The 18524-nt window shown below is 49.1% G+C and overlaps 1 protein-coding gene across 1 annotated transcript in view; it reads left to right on the top strand.

Annotated features, from left to right (window-relative positions):
* Nucleotides 1-18524, top strand: part of LOC138811114 (engulfment and cell motility protein 1-like) — a 203869-nt gene that overhangs the window by 44518 nt on the left and 140827 nt on the right. The window contains exon 4 of the mRNA XM_069998723.1: nt 880-930. Within this exon, the coding sequence (XP_069854824.1) occupies nt 880-930 (51 nt within the window). The remainder of the gene's footprint in view (nt 1-879; nt 931-18524) is intronic.

Raw genomic sequence — 18524 nt, 5'->3', positions numbered from 1 at the left:
TGAGAGACAGTGCCCAGACCCAGAGTTCAAGCCCCACAACCGACAAAAAATAAAAAAGTACTTTATTTTTTGTTTTTTTTTTTTTTTTGTTTTTTGGTGGAAAAAGTATTTATGGAATTGTGCAACCAGAAACACAATTAATTTAAGAACATTATCATCATCCCATTATAAAAAAAGAACAACTTGTACCCATTAGCAGTAGCTCCCCATTTCTCCTTCTTATCAGTCATGCATCTACTTCCTGTTTTTATGTATTTATTTGTCTTTTCTGGACATTTCCTGTATGTGGGTCCACACAACATGGGCTCTTTCATGTTTGGCTTTTTTTTTTTACTGAGTGTAATACATTCAAGGGACATCTATACTATAGCACCCACCCATGCTTCTTGCTTTGCATTTCCTAGTGAACGGATGAACAGGCCTCATTTTGTATGGCCACTTATTCTTAGAGATGGGCATGGGTCTACTTGTAGATTGTTAATAAACAATGTTTCTGTATACATGTATATACATGTTCTTCATATGGCATATGTTTTCAGTTCTTTGGGCATGTTTTCAGTTCTCTTGACTATAAACATAGGAATGGAATTTCTGGGTCCTATCCACTGAGTTTAGTGTTTAAATTGACTTCTTTTTACTTGTGGGATCTGCATCCTTACTTTTTGCAAGTGAAAATAAATTTACTTCCTTGGTGCTGAGTGTTGTCAACAGCTTGATATAACATGAACACATCTGGGGCCCAGGTTAAGATTCTGTAGTGAATCATGTAATCATAAGTATGTTTATTGTATAGAGTTGATGCTTGACTATATTTGTTTTGTTCTCTTCCTAGCTTCTTCTTACTCTAATATTCACCCATTTTTTTCTTTTCTTTTCCAGAATTGCAATGAAATAAAAAACGGCACTATCCTTCGATTAACCACATCTCCAGTAAGTTGATCTTAGTTGGTTATTTCATCTTAAGCTGCCTACCCTCTGGGTCTGCTGTATGTGCTTATAGAATGCTGTTTTTTTGAGAGTGACTGTACTCTAAAACAGAAAGTCCCTGGGATGTCCTCATGGGCAGAGTTTAGTTTAATTGGAAGTCTCTCCAGTTTATTTCCCATGGCAGAGGAGGAAGGAACCACTGTGAACAGAGAATGGATTGGGAATCATGGAATTGGAGTTTGGTGGCCATCTCAACAGCTCTTACATTACTGATGAATAACTTGGCTATGTAGATTTTTTTTATCATCTTCTCTGAGCAAATTCAGAGAAACAAAGCAAGCCAATCCAAAAACAGGCTGTTTCTTTATTTAAAGTCTATGGAGGGGCGGGGAGAGAAAGGTGGGTGGGAGGAAGGGAAGGAGGGGGAAAGAGAAAGACACAGACAAAGACAAAGACAGGTTGAATTTAAATATTTCCTAGTGTTGGTCAGTGATGATGAAAATTGATGAAAAAATGGATAAAAATTGATTTCAAATAGTAAATGTTGGGCCATTTAGGCTGTTTCATGGATGCTAATCAGAACTCATGCATATCTGGGCGTGAAAGCTGTTGAACAAGGTGCCTGTGCACTTGGCAGTGAATGGGTGGCATCCTGGTCTTTCTTGTTTCCTGGTCTAGTTGGGGTAGTAACATTAGCATATTTGAGCCATATTTTTCCACACTGCATTTCCTTGCCTTCCTAAAAAACACAAGCAGCACAAAATATACCAGGTATTACTATTTCCACCTGCACAGTTGAGGAAAACTATCTATCATTTCTAGTTGTCACTAAAGCCATGTGGTAGGCTAAAAATAAATTTCAAAATGGAGGAGAAAACATCTGGCTAGAATTAAACTGTGGGCAGTATAACTACCACAGATCCATCTTGTTGAAAATTACATTAGAGAAGTTTAAAAACTGCTAAGTATTTTGCTTTCATTTAAATTGGTCTATTAATTTTTTAATTTTTATTTGTATTGTAAGGCAATGTGCAGAGGAGTTAGAGTTACATGAGTCAGACATTGATTACATTTCTTTTTGGACAGTGTTACCCCCTCCCTCATTTTTTCTGTTTTATTTTCCCCTCCTCCGCCCCCACCCCGATTCCCCACGTTCTATAGTTCATTTCCAACACAGTGTCTTGTGAATATCACTGCTGAGTTAGTTCACCCTCTATCCCAGCATTTCTGTGCTTCCCTTTCCCCTCACCAAAGCTGATAAACTTACGTACAAGACGTAAGTATTTTATCCTAAGACATCTCCAACCTAAACATAGGGATGGGCTCAGTAGACAGAATGACTGGGTTGCTGCAGCCATTGCCCGGTGCCAACTTCCCTGCTTCACAAAAATGATAGTTTGCTGTCCTTTTTCTGTGGTTGTACAGTGGGTTGAGTCATTTTTATCTGACTTCCTGAAATTAATGTGAATTAATACAAACTTGACCCTTGGAGGTGAGCATTTCATTTGTGCTTTGCATTCCTATTTATCCTGCTCAAAGTCCTTCATCTGCTTGCCAGGCAGGGAAGTGCACACCGTGTCTTTTGTTTCCTCTTAGAAAGGCTCAGCTTTTTCTCTTGGCCATCTCCAAGCCAAAGAAAGAATTGGTTCCCCTCACTGGGGATTCAGTCGCTCTTAGAAAGGAGGTTCAGTGTCAGGGAGGGGAGGGTGGTGTTTACAGCATCTCCAGGGTGGCATTATATTTTTTATTTTTTTACATTTGTTCATTTTTATTCACAACCTGTTTTTCAGTACAATTTTCCACCTGTTCCCATTTCCAGTCGGGTTATACAAGTGCTAAGTGGCAGAAATTTCTGGAATAACTACACCAAGAAGGAAAACAAAGCAAAGCTGTGAGATAAGTGGCATGTAGCAGGCCCCAGAGCAGCATTTTAACTCTGTGGAGATCTGTCATCTCAGAGCAGGGATTTTGGAAAATATCCTTCACATTCCCAGCTCTGTTAATGGAAAGATGGTAGAGATAGCAAGCAGGATGCCGCTACAAGACAAGACTGGCTTATGTTTCCAAACCTGGGGCAGTTGTGGACTTTGACCTGCAAGTGTGCAGGCCTTGGGTTACATGTCTGAGACAGCACACCAGACTCTGCATTTGAAACACTGCCTTGTGCTCTGTGGATGGACACAGAGTCTGGAATTGGGCATTATGTCACAACAAAATAATTGGGATCTGAAAATGTCATTAATTGCTAGATTACTTTCTGTAATTTTGTTTAAAATTGAAAATTGAATTGAGAATTAAAAAATATGGGTCACACATGGTAACTTGTGTGTGGGGGGTGGGGGGGAGGGGTTTTTGGGGCTTGAATTCAAGGTCTGGGTGCTTTCCCTTAGCCTTTTCACTCAATGCTAGTTTTCTACCACTTGAGCCAGAGCTCCAAATCCAACTTTTTAGTGATTAATTGGAGGTAAGAGTCTCATGGACTTTCCTGCCCAGGCTGGCTTTGAACTGAGATCATCTGATCCCAGTCACCTGCATAGCTAGGATGAAAGGCATGAACAGTTGGTACCTGGTTAATTCATTATTATTATTATTTTTTGTGCTTACCTTGGGGCTTGACCTCAGGGCCTGGGTACTATCCTTAAACACTCTTTTGCTTAAGGCTAGTGCTCTACCACTTGCACCACAGTTTAGCTATTGGAGATGAGTCTCATGGATTTTCCTGACTAGGCTGGCTTAGAACTGTGATCTCCAGATCTCAGCCTTCTGAGTAGTGAGGATTACAGGTGTGAGCCACCTGTGCCCATAGACAATAAAAATGAATTAAAAGTGAATTTATCCATCCATTTTAAGAAAAGATTACTGGGAAGAACACAGAAGAAGGTCTTTTGCTACTTCAGGATTACAGGCATGGGCCACCAATGCTCAGCTGTGCTAATATTTAAAGTTCATGCACCTAGCAAGCTGAGTTCCCCCTCCTGGGAGATAAGACACTAGCATGCATACTCCAGTACACACACACACACACACACACACACACACACACACACACACACACACACACACACACACACACACACACACACACACACACACACACACGCATACACTGGTACACACACACACACACACACAATCTTAGGTAACGAGGCCATGCTGAGTTGTGCTTCTATTCTGTGGAAGTGGTATTTCCATTTAAGCATTTTTTTCCCTTTTAAAGTATTTGTTTCCTTTTAAGTAAGTGTTTCTGTTGGTCGGTCTCCATTGAAGTGGAATGAATTAGGTTTAAATTCTGTCTACCTAGCTTCCTCTTCGTTTATTGACATTTTTCTTAGCAAAAGTTCATTTGGAAAGGTACATATATAGAAGAACCAACAAAATGTCCTTTGCACACTAGACCAGGCAGGACTTATTGTACCCCAGCTGGGAAGTCTAGGTAGTGATTCGGAGGGAGACAGAACTGGGGTTCTTCCAGTCTTCACACAGAGAGGGTACATTCAAAGTGATTTAGAAGCCAGGTTCTGGTGGCTCAAGCCTATCTATAATCCTAGCTACTCAGGAGGCTGAGATCTGAGGATCACAGGTCACAGTTTGAAGCTAACCCTGGCAGGACAGTCCATGAGACTATCTCCCCCCCCCCCTTCGGTCCATTATGGGGCTAAAACTCTGGGCCTGGGTGCTGTCCCTGAGCTCTTTTTTTTCCCCCCTCAAGGCTAGTGCTCTACCACTTTGAACCACAGTTCCATGTCCAGTTTTCTGGTGGTTAATTGGAGATAAGAGTCTTATGGACTTTCCTACCTGGATTAGCTTTGAAACCACCATTCTCAGATTTCAGTCTCCTGAGTAGCTAGGATTATAGGTGTGAGCCACCAGTGCCTGGCCTCCAGAAGTGGAGCTGTGACTCAAGTGGTATAGAACACGAGCTTTGAGCCAAAGCAGCTCAGGGATAGTGCCTGGACTCTGAGTTCATGCCCTAGGACTGGCACCAAAACAAGCAAACAAAACAAAAATGTAAAAAGCAAAATTATTTAGAGCCCTGGACCTCTGCATATAATTAGAGACATGCTTCAAGGGCATGCTTTCTGGGACCTCACCCAGGCTTTGGACACAGGAAACCCTTGAGATGGCCTAGGCTTGTGTCTTAAAAAGCCACATAGGGTTCTAGTGTATGTGCAGCCATTAAGATCATAGTGAGTTCTATAATAAAATAATTTTCAGTATTTTCTGTCTTATTCTTTAAATACATATGGGAAAAATATATACTTGGGAAAAATGGGAATGAAGCTCTCAGACATAATGTGTAGGCTGTGATTACTCAAAGTATTGGCTGAAGAGATGGGTACGAGGTCTGCACTTATGTGATTGCTTAACAAAGCAAGTAGCTTTTAGTTACTTCTAGATAAATGATTGGGCTTCAAAAGTAAATATCTGCCTCACCCCTTATCCTATCCCCCCACCCTGATCAGTTTCTGGGGCTTCAGTGTTCTTCTGACCTCACTTTGCTTTTCTTTGAAATAGAAGGTGAAATGGACGGTCAGTGTGCTAGCCCTTACTCTCACACCTGTCCGTGAGAGACGCAGGCTATCAGGTATTCTCAGACACATTGTCCGCTTCTGGATGCTGGCCTTTATTTTTCAGGGATGCTGTCATTTCTGTGATGTTGTAATTTTCCTTTTGAACACTGTTGTCTTTTTTATACCACCTCCACCCCTCATAAGGCTCAGAATGCCCAGAATGCCCAGGATGCTCCATGAACGCATCCAGTCCTCAAGTCTGGATGCCAAGCTGGAGGCCCTGAAGGACTTGGCCAGCCTGTCCCGGGATATCACGTTCGCCCAGGAATTCATCAACCTGGATGGCATCTCTCTCCTCACCCAGATGGTGGACAGCGGCACTGAGTAAGTAGCTGGTGTCCAGCTGGTGTCCACACAGGCAGGTACACTGGCAGGTACACTGGTGTTTCTTGCACTCCTTACTCCTACGTTTCTCAGTTTTGAAGAACAGAGTCTTGCCTAGATCAAGATACCATCCCTGGAATAATTTTTGGAAAAAGAAAATGGGCCAGGCACCAATGGCTCATGTGTATAGGTATAGCCTAGCTACTTAGGCAGCTGAGATCTGAGCATCATGATTCAAAGTTCAACCAGGAAGAAAAGTCTCTGAGACTCTTATTTCTAGTTAACCACCCAACCCCCCCCAAAATGGAGCTGTAAACGTCATACAGTGCTAGCCTTGAGCAAAAATGCCCAGGAAAATAGTGCCCAGGCCCTGAGTTCAAGCCCCAGGAAGAGCACACACACAAAAATAAGGCAAAACACATGTTTTAAAAATGCATAGTATGGTTTAAACTTAAACACAGTAAGCATTTATAGAGTACCTAACTTTATAGTAAGGAGTAGGAAGTGGTAAAATTGTCAAAGATAAGGGTCATACCTTGCAAACATGGATAGAGACTGTTTTATGGGCAGAACCCAGTTGGTCAGTGTTGAGGAACTGGAGGCAAAAGACTGAACACGTGGGCCTCCCCGGGACTTAGAGCCTGTGACAGTGGCTAGGGAGTGGGGGGAGCAAATTCTTTTGTGTTCAAGGAAGGGACTGGCATTTGTGGTATGGGAGCCCACCTTCTCATGACAGCTCTGGTTCTCTGGTGTGAGTGGGCAGTAAGGAGGCAGGTGGGCCCGAGGATGCAGCTCTGGCTTGTGTGGGGGCCCTGGCCACTGAAGGCCGGGGTGGTATGGAGAGCATACAATCAGTAGGTGAGACTGCAGAAACAGTTAATGACTTTCTAACAGTGAAGTCATAATGGGAGGGTTCTCCGTAGATCTGTATTGGAAAAGGGTAAATCTCATCAGGGATGGTAGTTTTGGCGTGGGTCCTTTACAGCTCTCTTCAGCATTCCAGGGACACAAAGAATGAATAACTTGCATAATGCATTCTCTCATGTCCCTCTCTCCCCATACTACCACTGGGCAGATTTAAATTGCAGTTTTATTTTTCTCACTCAAAGATGGCACATTTTACAACAGTAGGACTCTTTCCAATCTGAGAATGTTCCATGGAATTTGGAATCTGGAGTCTGTCTTCACAGACAAGTAGAGAAAAGTCTCTAAAATGAAATCCAAGACCACTGACAAGCTTGGGCTATCTGGAGAAGGCCAGTGGAAGACATAGACATTGGGATTTGTGTGTGCCAATCCTGGGACTTGAACTCAAGGCATGGGCACTGTTTTTAAGCTTCTTTTAAAAATATTTTATTATATAGAAGCTGTACAGAGGGGTTACAGTTACATGAGTAAGGTAATGAGTACATTTCTTGTCAAGCATTGTTATTCCCTCCTTTGTTGTTCTCCCAATCTCCCTTCCTTCCCCTCCTCCCTCACCCCCCCCCACCAAAGTTGTTGCAATGGGTCATCCTGTGTCCTTGTTTCAGTGTTTTGTTATTCCCATCCCCTCCCCAAATTAGATAAATGTATATATAAGATGCAGGGTACCAAAATCAAGTGCAGTGACAACAAGGGATATACCATAGGGAGAAGAACATACAGAGGAAACCAAAAAAATCAGAAGTGGGGGCAGTAGGGACAGGGTTCTGTAACCACCATCACTTCACCTTCAACCTGGGGTCACTGCGCATTGCCACCTCCTGTGGTCAGCATGTGCCACATGGTGACACTACTGCTACCTAAGGGACAGAAATATGTGGGGCTTGTCACCTCAGTGATTGTGTTAAGTGAAATCAAATGCACACCTGCAGGAGTCTATTCACTTAATTGCTGGCTGTCTACTTACCCAGGGCAGTGCAGTGCTGGCTGCTGAGTGTAGGGGTTGTGCACAGGCACTCCCTGCTCACAGCCATGCACAAGGATCTTGTATAAATACTTTGTTTCTTCTTTTAGAGTTTTGGCAGTACTGGGGTTTTGAATTCAAGGCCCCATGCTTGCTAGGCACGTACTCTACCACTTACGCCACACTCTCATCTTTTTTTTTTGTCTTACTTCTGTGTCTCCTTCAGTTCTTCCTTCACTGTTTTATATAAGTTCAAAGCCAAGCTGCTTTGGAGATGGGGGAAGGAGGAGCTGAGCCTCAGGTTACCTTTCTTGTCTTTTGCAGTCCTCAGAGGTGGCTCATTTGATCCAAAGCGATTTATCAGAACTTTTGCTCAGATTTAAAGAAAAAAAAAAGAGAGAGACAGAATGAAAGATATTTTTTCTTATAAGGCAACCTGGCTTCTCAGTTAAATTAAATAGCAAGACTTTAATTAATTGCCAAGAACCCTTTGGAACAGACACCACAGATTCTAAATCACTCTTGCATTTGGAGAGGTCTTTAGTGAAGACTCCTTGGTCCTGGGCATGCAGATTTCCATGTGGGAAGGAAGAGAATCCCTCTGCTGCCCAGTCTGTGGAAAAGTTTTCAGAACCACAGAGAAAACAGAGTTCGGATTTCCTCCCTTTAGTAATAACGAGACTGAGTGATTGCTTGCCTGCCTACTTGTCTTCACTCAAGGCTGTGTGTTTCCATATCTTTGTACAGTTACCCAGAGAGGCCACAATGCATAGAGCAATGATGGAGTAATTGGAAAATGTCCATCCCTGTGGTATTTGCTAGTTGCATTATTATTTTTTTCTCCTGATATTGAGGCTAGAAATTGGGGTCTAGACTCTGTCCTGGAGCTTTTTTGCCAAGTGGTAATGCTCTACCTCTTGAGCCACACCTTCACTACCAGCTTTTTGGTGGTTAATTGGAGATGAGAGGTCTCAGAGAATTTCCTGTCCAGGCTGGTTTTGGACCATGATCATTAGATCTCAGCCTCCTGAGTAGCTAGGATTATGGGCACCCCACCATTCCTAGTTTCTGATTGACACTGAGGTTTGAAAAGCAAGGAGAGTTCTGGGGAAGGCCATTGCTCCAACCTCAGCACAATTAGGGATGCTGAGGAGGAAACAAAGATGATCATACAAAGATGTTTCAGAAGGAATTGATCTGATCTGATTTGATTTGAATGGGAAAACGGGGGCCCTGCAACTCCCAAGTGCCAAGATAGGGACTCTCTCTGCTCTTGTGTGGCTTTATGCACAGCCCTGTGGGTTTCTGAGCTCCCACACACAGACAATTGGGCTGCTTCCTCTGAATCCTTCTACTGTTGAATAGTCAGTCTATCATCCCTGGGACCCAGAGCAAAGAAGTCTCCTAGAACAAAGGGCAGTCACTTAGTTCCCTTTCCAGTTGGCTCTGTGTCAAGAAATGACACCACTGGAAAATGATTCAGCCCCGCAGCCAGATTGGAAAAAGCAAAATCCCTGTTTCCAAAGAGCTCACAGTCCTTTTAAAGGAACCATCGTTCCTTCAGGAAAACAGACAGGAAGCATCAAACAGAGGAATTCTTTGTCATCTGTGCTCCCTGCTCCCCACAGCCACCTGTAAGGTCTTTTGTGTGTGTGTGTGTGTGTGTGTGTGTGTGTGTGTGTGTGTGTGTGTGTGTGTGTGTGTGTGTGTGTGTGTGTGTGTGTGTGTGTGTGTATTTTCTATTTTATTTTACTTTTGTACTAATAATGGGGTTTAACCTCAGTGCCTTGTGCTCTTGCTTGGATTTTTTTTTCATTTTGCCTAAGGCTAACATTTTTTAGTTACTTATGTTACGCTTCCACTTGGAACAGAGATCATCAACTATCAGCCTCTTGAGTAGCTAGGATTATAGTGATGAGCACCCAATTTTATACGACTTTAAGTGTACACAAGATGTACAAAAGTAGAATTGTAATATTGATTCTCTTTATAACTTGCTTTTTTTGTACCTACCAAAAGTTCTATGTGATTAAATATTCCTACCACTGTTTTTATTACTTGTGGATGGTTTACAGCTGTGTAGGCCTTTTGTGTGCTTCGGGCCCAAGGAATGGCGTTCCCAACATGTACCCTCCAGGGAAGTTCTCCCCACATTGGACCAGACAGCGGCTGGAGTAGGCCCTTCTTTGTGTGTGCACTCCTCTGCACTCCTGTCCTCTGAAAGTCCATGCCACCCTGGGAGGATTGCTAGGCTTTCTCTTTTGTCTGGTGAGTTCTGTTCTGCCTTTCAATTCCTGTTGGGACACAGAGACTTGTGACTTGAATCAGAGCCTATTAGAACTACTAAGAATACTAGGCCTACTAGCACTACTACTATAACTATTATTATTATTATTATTATTATTATTATTATTATTATTATTATTATTATTCCTCCTGCTACTACTACTACTACTACTACTACTACTACTACTCCTCGGAGGGCAGATAAGGAGCCACCAGGGAGGTAAGGAATGAAGACAAGGGCAGATTGACAAGTCCCTTGGCTGCCATGAAGCAGCAGCAGAGGAGTGGGGAGGTCCAGTTAAGGGGAGTGGTTGAGGAATGTGCTTCCTAGTAGATAGTGCCAACTGCTTGGCCACCTGGGAAACCACTGGAAGCCACGGAGTGGAACGCTCTTTGTTTGTTTCATGAGAGGACCTTGTGTGCCTTTTGATCTTTTTCAATAAACTTTAATAAATAAGAGTAGATAAACAGGGGGTCTAGGTACTGAAGGGAGATGATTAGTGATAACCAGGGCAGGTAGGGGTGTGGCAAGGGCTGCTCCAGGTGAAGGCTTCGTTGTGGCGTGGTGTGAAGAGGCCTTTGGCTGCTTGTTTGTGGTGAAGGCATTGGTCATGCTGGCTTTGGTCTGGCCAGTGGCACTGGCGGAGCGCAGTCAGCAGATGTTAGCACAGCTGGGCTGGAGCTGGCCCCGCAGCTGCAAGAGGAGCAGAGCAGGTATAGAGCCCATGGTGGAGTCGGGACACAGCCCTGCCTGCTGCCTTGCAGACCGAGCTCTGCCCCCTGAGGCGGCCCAAGGTGGATGGAGCTCCCTAAGGCATCCAACAACGGATGGTTCTGGGTCTTTCCCAGATGTCGGGCCTCCTCTCCATACACACACACTGTGCTCCAGATCTGGCCCCCATATACAACACACTCTCCTGTGCCCTTGTACAAGCCTGAGTTGCATGTGACTGTGGGAGTGCACTTGCATGCATGCACGCTCGCTCAGGCACCTGGGCTCATGGGTGTAAGTAGGACAGGCTATCCCTTCCTTGGAAGGAACAGCTCCGGGGCCAGTGTCCCTCACCTGCAGCCTCTGCATCAGTAGCCTCCAGATGATGCAACCAGAAGGGGAGGTTGGGAGTTGGCATCTCCATAGGAGAGAACAATATATCCGGGTGAAGCCAGGCCTTGCCACCATGTGGTGGGGCAATGTAGTCAATGTGGTGCAGGTCTGAAAAGAGAGGAAGAATGGTCAGGAGGCCAGCAAGAAGCTTAAGGAGGGAAAGAAGGGAGGCAGGGAGGAAGACAAGGGCATGACAAGTGGCCACTGTTGAGGCTGGGTGTGGCCCCCTGGAAACGTTGGGCCCTAGCATCTCCCCAGACAGCACCAAGCCCCACGCCTTGCAGGGCTGCTGGCTGGGCAGTTAGTGAGTAAGTGTGCCACAAGGTTTGTAGGAGGAGAGGTGATGGTGAGGCCAGGATTGCCTCCGAGTCTAGAGAGAGGGTTCTGGGTCTGGGGAGTCCTCCCGCCTGCCCCTGGGGAAGGAGGACGAGGGCACAGTAGGTGACTCACAGGCCTTGGCTGGTCAGGGCGAACCACCACAGGGCTACGCAATGGCAGCGACAGCTGCATGCACGAGCACCCTGTGGTACAGCTCCCTATGGGCATCAGGAGCCCATCCTTCCGTCTACACGGACTGTGGCTGTGGAACCAGTTCCGGCTCAGCAAACCGAGGTAGGGGTGACAGTCAGCCACCAAGCACCTGGAGGAAACGGCAGTCAAAGAGGCCACAGCAGACTGAGGGTCCTGGCAGTTCTTGCTCCACACCCACCCTCCCAGCTGCCCGGGTGAGAGCCTGGATGAGCTGTGGCTTGCCCGTGGCAGCCAGTGCCTTGCAGGATGAGGCTCACCTGGTCACAGGCAGGGCCTCTTGACTGGAGCACAGTGCCTCCCTTGGTCCCAAAGATCCCTGGCTGTGCAGAGGGGCCGGTGCCCGGTATTCAATGCCCTGCAAAGACGGTGTCATCATGCACATTTGCCATAGGTTGTACAAATCCTCTCTGCTCCAGACCGGCATAATGTTTTCAGCCTGGGGAGACCGCAGAGTTGTTTGGTTTTTCAAAGAAGCTATAATCAACCTGCTCGAGGCTTGGGGGTGGGCTAGAACTCAGAACAAACTCCCTGCCGTAGGAAGGCGTGGGAAAGGCAGGCATGTGTTCCCTCTCTCTGTCTCTATCTCTGTTTGTCTGTCTCTGTCGCTGTCTCTCTGTCTCAGTCTCTGTCTTTGTCTCGCTCTCTCTCTCTCTCTCTGTCTCTCTTTCTCTGTCTTTCGAACACATACACCCACACCCAGCACACACATGTTCTCCCACTCGCACACCACTAGTCTAGCTGGAATCCACACATACACAAACACACACAGACACACACACACACACACACACACACACACACACATACACACACACACTCTCACACCGGGAGCCTGCAGCTGTAAGTGAGCACTTTGAGTTTGCTTAAAGTGAGCCTCCAGCCTGATGATGAATGGTGAAAGCACACAGAAAGTGCAGAAGCTGTTAGGTCCCTGGCACAAGGGCTGAGAGGCAGTGGGTGAACCCAGGACCAGACAGGAGGGGAAATGTGACAATTGGGCCAAAGCCCAAGAGCTACATAGGTTCACATTTGGGCAGCGAGCCGCTTTCACGTGTGGTGAGTGTCAGAGTTGTGGGTAGGTGTGGTGTGGCTAGAGGGCATGGAGATGGGGGCCTGGATTACATTGGGTGCTGAACTGTTTGGCAGCAGTGTCCCTACCAAGGAAGTGCTGGGGCTGGAGGGTGACACATGACTCTGTCCAAGCCCAGCCCAGTGTGAGTGTGTTGTGTGGGTTGGATGTCCTTGGAGGAACCAACACGCATCAACACTCATCCACATGATTGACAAAGCCAGGGCCTGACAGTGATGCTGTATGTGATGGAGGTCCAGCTGCGGTTGTCCTGAATCATGTCCTGTATGCAGGTCTGCAAAGACAGGGATGGCCAGCAAGAAGCCAGCAAGAAGCATGAAGGTGAAAGTGGGAGGGAGAGAGGGACATGGTGTATGGCCAATGTTGGGGCTGTTTATGGCTGTTTATGGAAGCTTTAGGGACTAGGCACTTCCTGGACAGCAGCGGGCCCCATGGACCGGCAGGGCTGATGCCTGGCCAGTGAGTGTGCCAGTGTGTCCCAGGGCTTGCAGGAGGAGAGGTGATGGTGTGGCCAGAATTGCCTCCTAGAGAGAGGGTTCTGGGTCTGTGTAGACTGTCTGCCTGCCCCCAAAGGAGGAAGGATGAGGGGCCCAGTCCGGGACTCACCGGCTTTGGCTGGTCAGGGCTGATCAATGGCAGCAGCTGCATCAGAGACCATTCTCTGGGAGAGCTCCCGATGGGCATTTGCAGCCCACATTGGCATCCATCTGGCCTGGGGCTAAGGCTCAGCAGCACCCAGCCAGCCACCGAGCACCTGAGGAAAAGGCAAAGGGGCCACAGCACAGTGAAGGTCCTCCAGTGCTTGCTACACACCCACCCTCCCTCCTGCCCAGGAAAGAGTCTCGCTGAGCTGTGGCTTGCCCATGGCAGCCAGAGCCTTGCAGGATGATGCTCACCTGGTCACACTCACAGCCTCTAGCCTGGAGCACAGTGCTTCCATGGGGGCCAAGGAGCCGCGGCTCTGCAGAAGCCCAGGTGTTGGGTCCACAACCCCTTGGGAAGAAGTAATCCTCATTTGCCAGCTCCAAGAAGTTTCCTCCAGGCTCAGGACCAGCAGCCCGTTTTCAGTCTAGGGAGATACAGAATTGCTTGGATTTTCGAAAAAGATGGGAGAACCCCGCTGGAGGCTTGGGGGAGAGCTGGAGCTCAGAACAAACCCCACTGCCTTAGGAGGGCATGGGAAAAGCGGGCATGGGTTTTTTCTCTGTCCCTGTCCCTGTCCCTCCCTCTGTCTCTCTGTCTCTGTCTGTGTCTCTTTCTCTCTCTAACACATACATATACCTGCACACCAGCACACACATGCACTCCTGCTCCCATACACACAGGCTAACTCGAATACACACACACACACACACACACACACACACACACACACACACACACACACACACACACACACACACACACACACACACACACACACACACACACACACACACACAGGACACTGGGAGCCTGCAATAGTATGTGTGCCCTTTAAGTTGCTCGAAGCAAGCCTCCCACATGATGATGGGCAGGGAAAGCCTACCGAAGGTGCAGAAGCTGTTAGGTCCCTGGCACAAGGGCTGAGAGGTGGTGGGTGAGCCCAGGAGTAGGCAGGAGGGGACATGTGGCAATGCAGCCAAAGCCCAAGAGCTGCCTAGGTGCACATGTGGGCAGCCAGCCGCTTTCTCGTGTGGTGAGTGTTAGAGTGGTTGGCAAGTGTGGCTAGGGGGCATGGAGCTGGATTACACTGGGTGATGGACTGTTTGGCAGTGGTTTGTCCCTGCCAAGGCAGTACAGGGTCTGCAGTGGGAGCTATTGCTTTGTGGGGCTGGCAGAGACAGCCCTGCATGACTTTGTCCAAGCGCGGCCCAGTGTGAGTGTGATGTGTGGGCTAGATGTCCTTGGAGGAATGGACACACATCCACACTCACCCGGGTGACTGACCAACGCCTGCGCCTGATGGTCCGGGTGTACGTGACGTTGGTCCAGCGGGTGTTGTCCTGGCCTAGGTCCCGTGAGGAGGCCTGCAAAGACAGGGGAGGCCACAGGGTCAGCAAGAAGCGTGAAGGTGAGGATGGGAGGGAGGGAGGGACGTGGTGTGTGGCCGCTGTTGGGGCTGTTTGTGGCTGGGTGGAAGTCTTAGGGACCCGGCCCTCCCTGGACAGCAGTGAGCCCCATGATCTTGCAGGGTTGATGGCTCTTAGGCACTGGCAGGAGCGGGGCAAATGAGAGGAGGGTGGGGACAGCTCAGGAATGTTTCCCTCCTAGACACCCGTGGCAAGGTGCCAAGAGAGAGGGCTCTGGTTCTGACAGGCCCCTGTGCGTTATCAGTCATCCCTGTGCAGACCCCATGGAGGCCCACTGCTGCCCAGGCCTGAGCACAGTCACACCCGGGCCTGGGCAGAAGAGGAAGGACTTGGAGTTGATCAGGGCACTCACGGTGTTAGTCGCAGGCTGGCTGTGGCGAACCTCCCCGGGGCTGAGCAGAGGAAGCGGCGCCTTGGTGGAAGAGAAGCTGTCAGAGCTGTGGCCCTGATAGTCTGGACCAGCCCATGAGCGGTGAACCTCCCCCGGACTGAGTGGAGGCAGTGGTTCATCCGTGGAATTGAGGCTATCAGAGCTGTGGCCCCAACTGTCTGGACCGGGCCATGGGACAGCCATGTGGTCTCCACGGGGCAGGGCATCCTCTGGGCTCAGGGTACTCACAGTGGTGGGCTGGCCTCGCCGAACCTCTCCAGGACTGAGCAGCGGTGCCGCGGTCATGGGTAGCCCGACAGAGCCCAGGCCTGGTCCGTGACGATCGGCCCGTACGTGGGCCATGGGGCGTTCAGGGCCCGACACATCCCGTGGGCTGTGTGATACGCGTGAACGCCGCCTGCCAAATACTCTTGTTGGCGTGGCGTGTGATCTGGCCCACTGTCTCAGGCGCTGCGGAGCGCTCTGAGCACGAGGAGCCTCGTGGCCACGTTCGGGGTGGTGGCCACGTTCAGGGTGTCTCCCACGGCCTCTAAGCCATGGACAACAGCAGCTAAACATAGTCGCCTTTCCCTCTGTGCAAGAGAAGGCAAGAAGATGCCGTCTCCTCAGTCGAGGGCAACTGGGGTTCTGAGTTCTGTGGCTGTTGGTCACCAAGGAAGTGAGGTCACGTGACATCACAGGCCCTCCCCCACCCCCCCACTCAGCGATGCCCAGTCCCCATTGACCTCACCAACCCATAGGCCCCACGCCCTCTGACCTCTTGACCCTTTACGGCCTTTTGCCTTCATGAGCACACAGTCACGGTGGGAGTCTGGGGGTTGAGGGGCGCGTGACCACCCTTCCCACCTGGCAGGCCGGTGTGCACCCAGGAGACCAAACAAGCTTTTCACTCCACATCTCTTTGGGAATCTGAAGGACCCTATACAAGGGGACATTGTGTTTCTACTCTAATTCTGATTTTTTTTTTTGAGGGGGGTTCCTGTCGTGGGGCCTGATCTCTGGGCCTGGGCGCTGTCCCTCAGCTCTTCAGCTCAAGGCTAGCGCTCTACCACTTGAGCCACAGCGCCACTTCCGGCTTTTTTGCCTTTTTGGTTATGTGGTGCTGAGGAATTGAACCCAGGGCCTCATGTCCTTTGGATCAACGGGCTCTCCTTTTCTCTTTGCCCCTCATGGATCCCTGAACAAGACAGCTGCTGGTAGGCCTTTTGTGTGCTTCGGGCCCAAGGAATGGCGTTCCCAACATGTACCCTCCAGGGAAGTTCTCCCCACATTGGACCAGACAGCGGCTGGAGTAGGCCCTTCTTTGTGTGTGCACTCCTCTGCACTCCTGTCCTCTGAAAGTCCATGCCACCCTGGGAGGATTGCTAGGCTTTCTCTTTTGTTTGGTGAGTTCTGTTCTGCCTTTCAATTCCTGTTGGGACACAGAGACTTGTGACTTGAATCAGAGCCTATTAGAACTACTAAGAATACTAGGTCTACTAGCACTACTACTATAACTATTATTATTATTATTATTATTATTATTATTCCTCCTGCTACTACTACTATTACTACTACTACTACTACTACTACTACTACTACTACTACTAGGAGGGCAGATAAGGAGCCACCAGGGAGGTAAGGAATGAAGACAAGGGCAGATTGACAAGTCCCTTGGCTGCCATGAAGCAGCAGCAGAGGAGTGGGGAGGTCCAGTTAAGGGGAGTGGTTGAGGAATGTGCTTCCTAGTAGACAGTGCCAACTGCTTGGCCACCTGGGAAACCACTGGAAGCCACGGAGTGGAACGCTCTTTGTTTGTTTCATGAGAGGACCTTGTGTGCCTTTTGATCTTTTTCAATAAACTTTAATAAATAAGAGTAGATAAACAGGGGGTCTAGGTACTGAAGGGAGATGATTAGTGATAACCAGGGCAGGTAGGGGTGTGGCAAGGGCTGCTCCAGGTGAAGGCTTCGTTGTGGCGTGGTGTGAAGAGGCCTTTGGCTGCTTGTTTGTGGTGAAGGCATTGGTCATGCTGGCTTTGGTCTGGCCAGTGGCACTGGCGGAGCGCAGTCAGCAGATGTTAGCACAGCTGGGCTGGAGCTGGCCCCGCAGCTGCAAGAGGAGCAGAGCAGGTATAGAGCCCATGGTGGTGTCGGGACACAGCCCTGCCTGCTGCCTTGCAGACCGAGCTCTGCCCCCTGAGGCGGCCCAAGGTGGATGGAGGTCCCTAAGGCATCCAACAACGGATGGTTCTGGGTCTTTCCCAGATGTCGGGCCTCCTCTCCATACACACACACTGTGCTCCAGATCTGGCCCCCATATACAACACACTCTCCTGTGCCCTTGTACAAGCCTGAGTTGCATGTGACTGTGGGAGTGCACTTGCATGCATGCATGCTCGCTCAGGCACCTGGGCTCATGGGTGTAAGTAGGACAGGCTATCCCTTCCTTGGAAGGAACAGCTCCGGGGCCAGTGTCCCTCACCTGCAGCCTCTGCATCAGTAGCCTCCAGATGATGCAACCAGAAGGGGAGGTTGGGAGTTGGCATCTCCATAGGAGAGAACAATATATCCGGGTGAAGCCAGGCCTTGCCACCATGTGGTGGGGCAATGTAGTCAATGTGGTGCAGGTCTGAAAAGAGAGGAAGAATGGTCAGGAGGCCAGCAAGAAGCTTAAGGAGGGAAAGAAGGGAGGCAGGGAGGAAGACAAGGGCATGACAAGTGGCCACTGTTGAGGCTGGGTGTGGCCCCCTGGAAACGTTGGGCCCTAGCATCTCCCCAGACAGCACCAAGCCCCACGCCTTGCAGGGCTGCTGGCTGGGCAGTTAGTGAGTAAGTGTGCCACAAGGTTTGTAGGAGGAGAGGTGATGGTGAGGCCAGGATTGCCTCCGAGTCTAGAGAGAGGGTTCTGGGTCTGGGGAGTCCTCCCGCCTGCCCCTGGGGAAGGAGGACGAGGGCACAGTAGGTGACTCACAGGCCTTGGCTGGTCAGGGCGAACCACCACAGGGCTACGCAATGGCAGCGACAGCTGCATGCACGAGCACCCTGTGGTACAGCTCCCTATGGGCATCAGGAGCCCATCCTTCCGTCTACACGGACTGTGGCTGTGGAACCAGTTCCGGCTCAGCAAACCGAGGTAGGGGTGACAGTCAGCCACCAAGCACCTGGAGGAAACGGCAGTCAAAGAGGCCACAGCAGACTGAGGGTCCTGGCAGTTCTTGCTCCACACCCACCCTCCCAGCTGCCCGGGTGAGAGCCTGGATGAGCTGTGGCTTGCCCGTGGCAGCCAGTGCCTTGCAGGATGAGGCTCACCTGGTCACAGGCAGGGCCTCTTGACTGGAGCACAGTGCCTCCCTTGGTC

The sequence above is a fragment of the Dipodomys merriami genome, unplaced genomic scaffold, assembly GCF_024711535.1.
Source record: "Dipodomys merriami isolate MVZ:Mamm:240054 unplaced genomic scaffold, mDipMer1.0.p SCAF_104, whole genome shotgun sequence".
NCBI lineage: Eukaryota > Metazoa > Chordata > Mammalia > Rodentia > Heteromyidae > Dipodomys > Dipodomys merriami.
The sequence above is the reverse complement of the archived record's forward strand: the minus strand, read 5'-3'. Positions and strand labels throughout refer to the sequence as shown.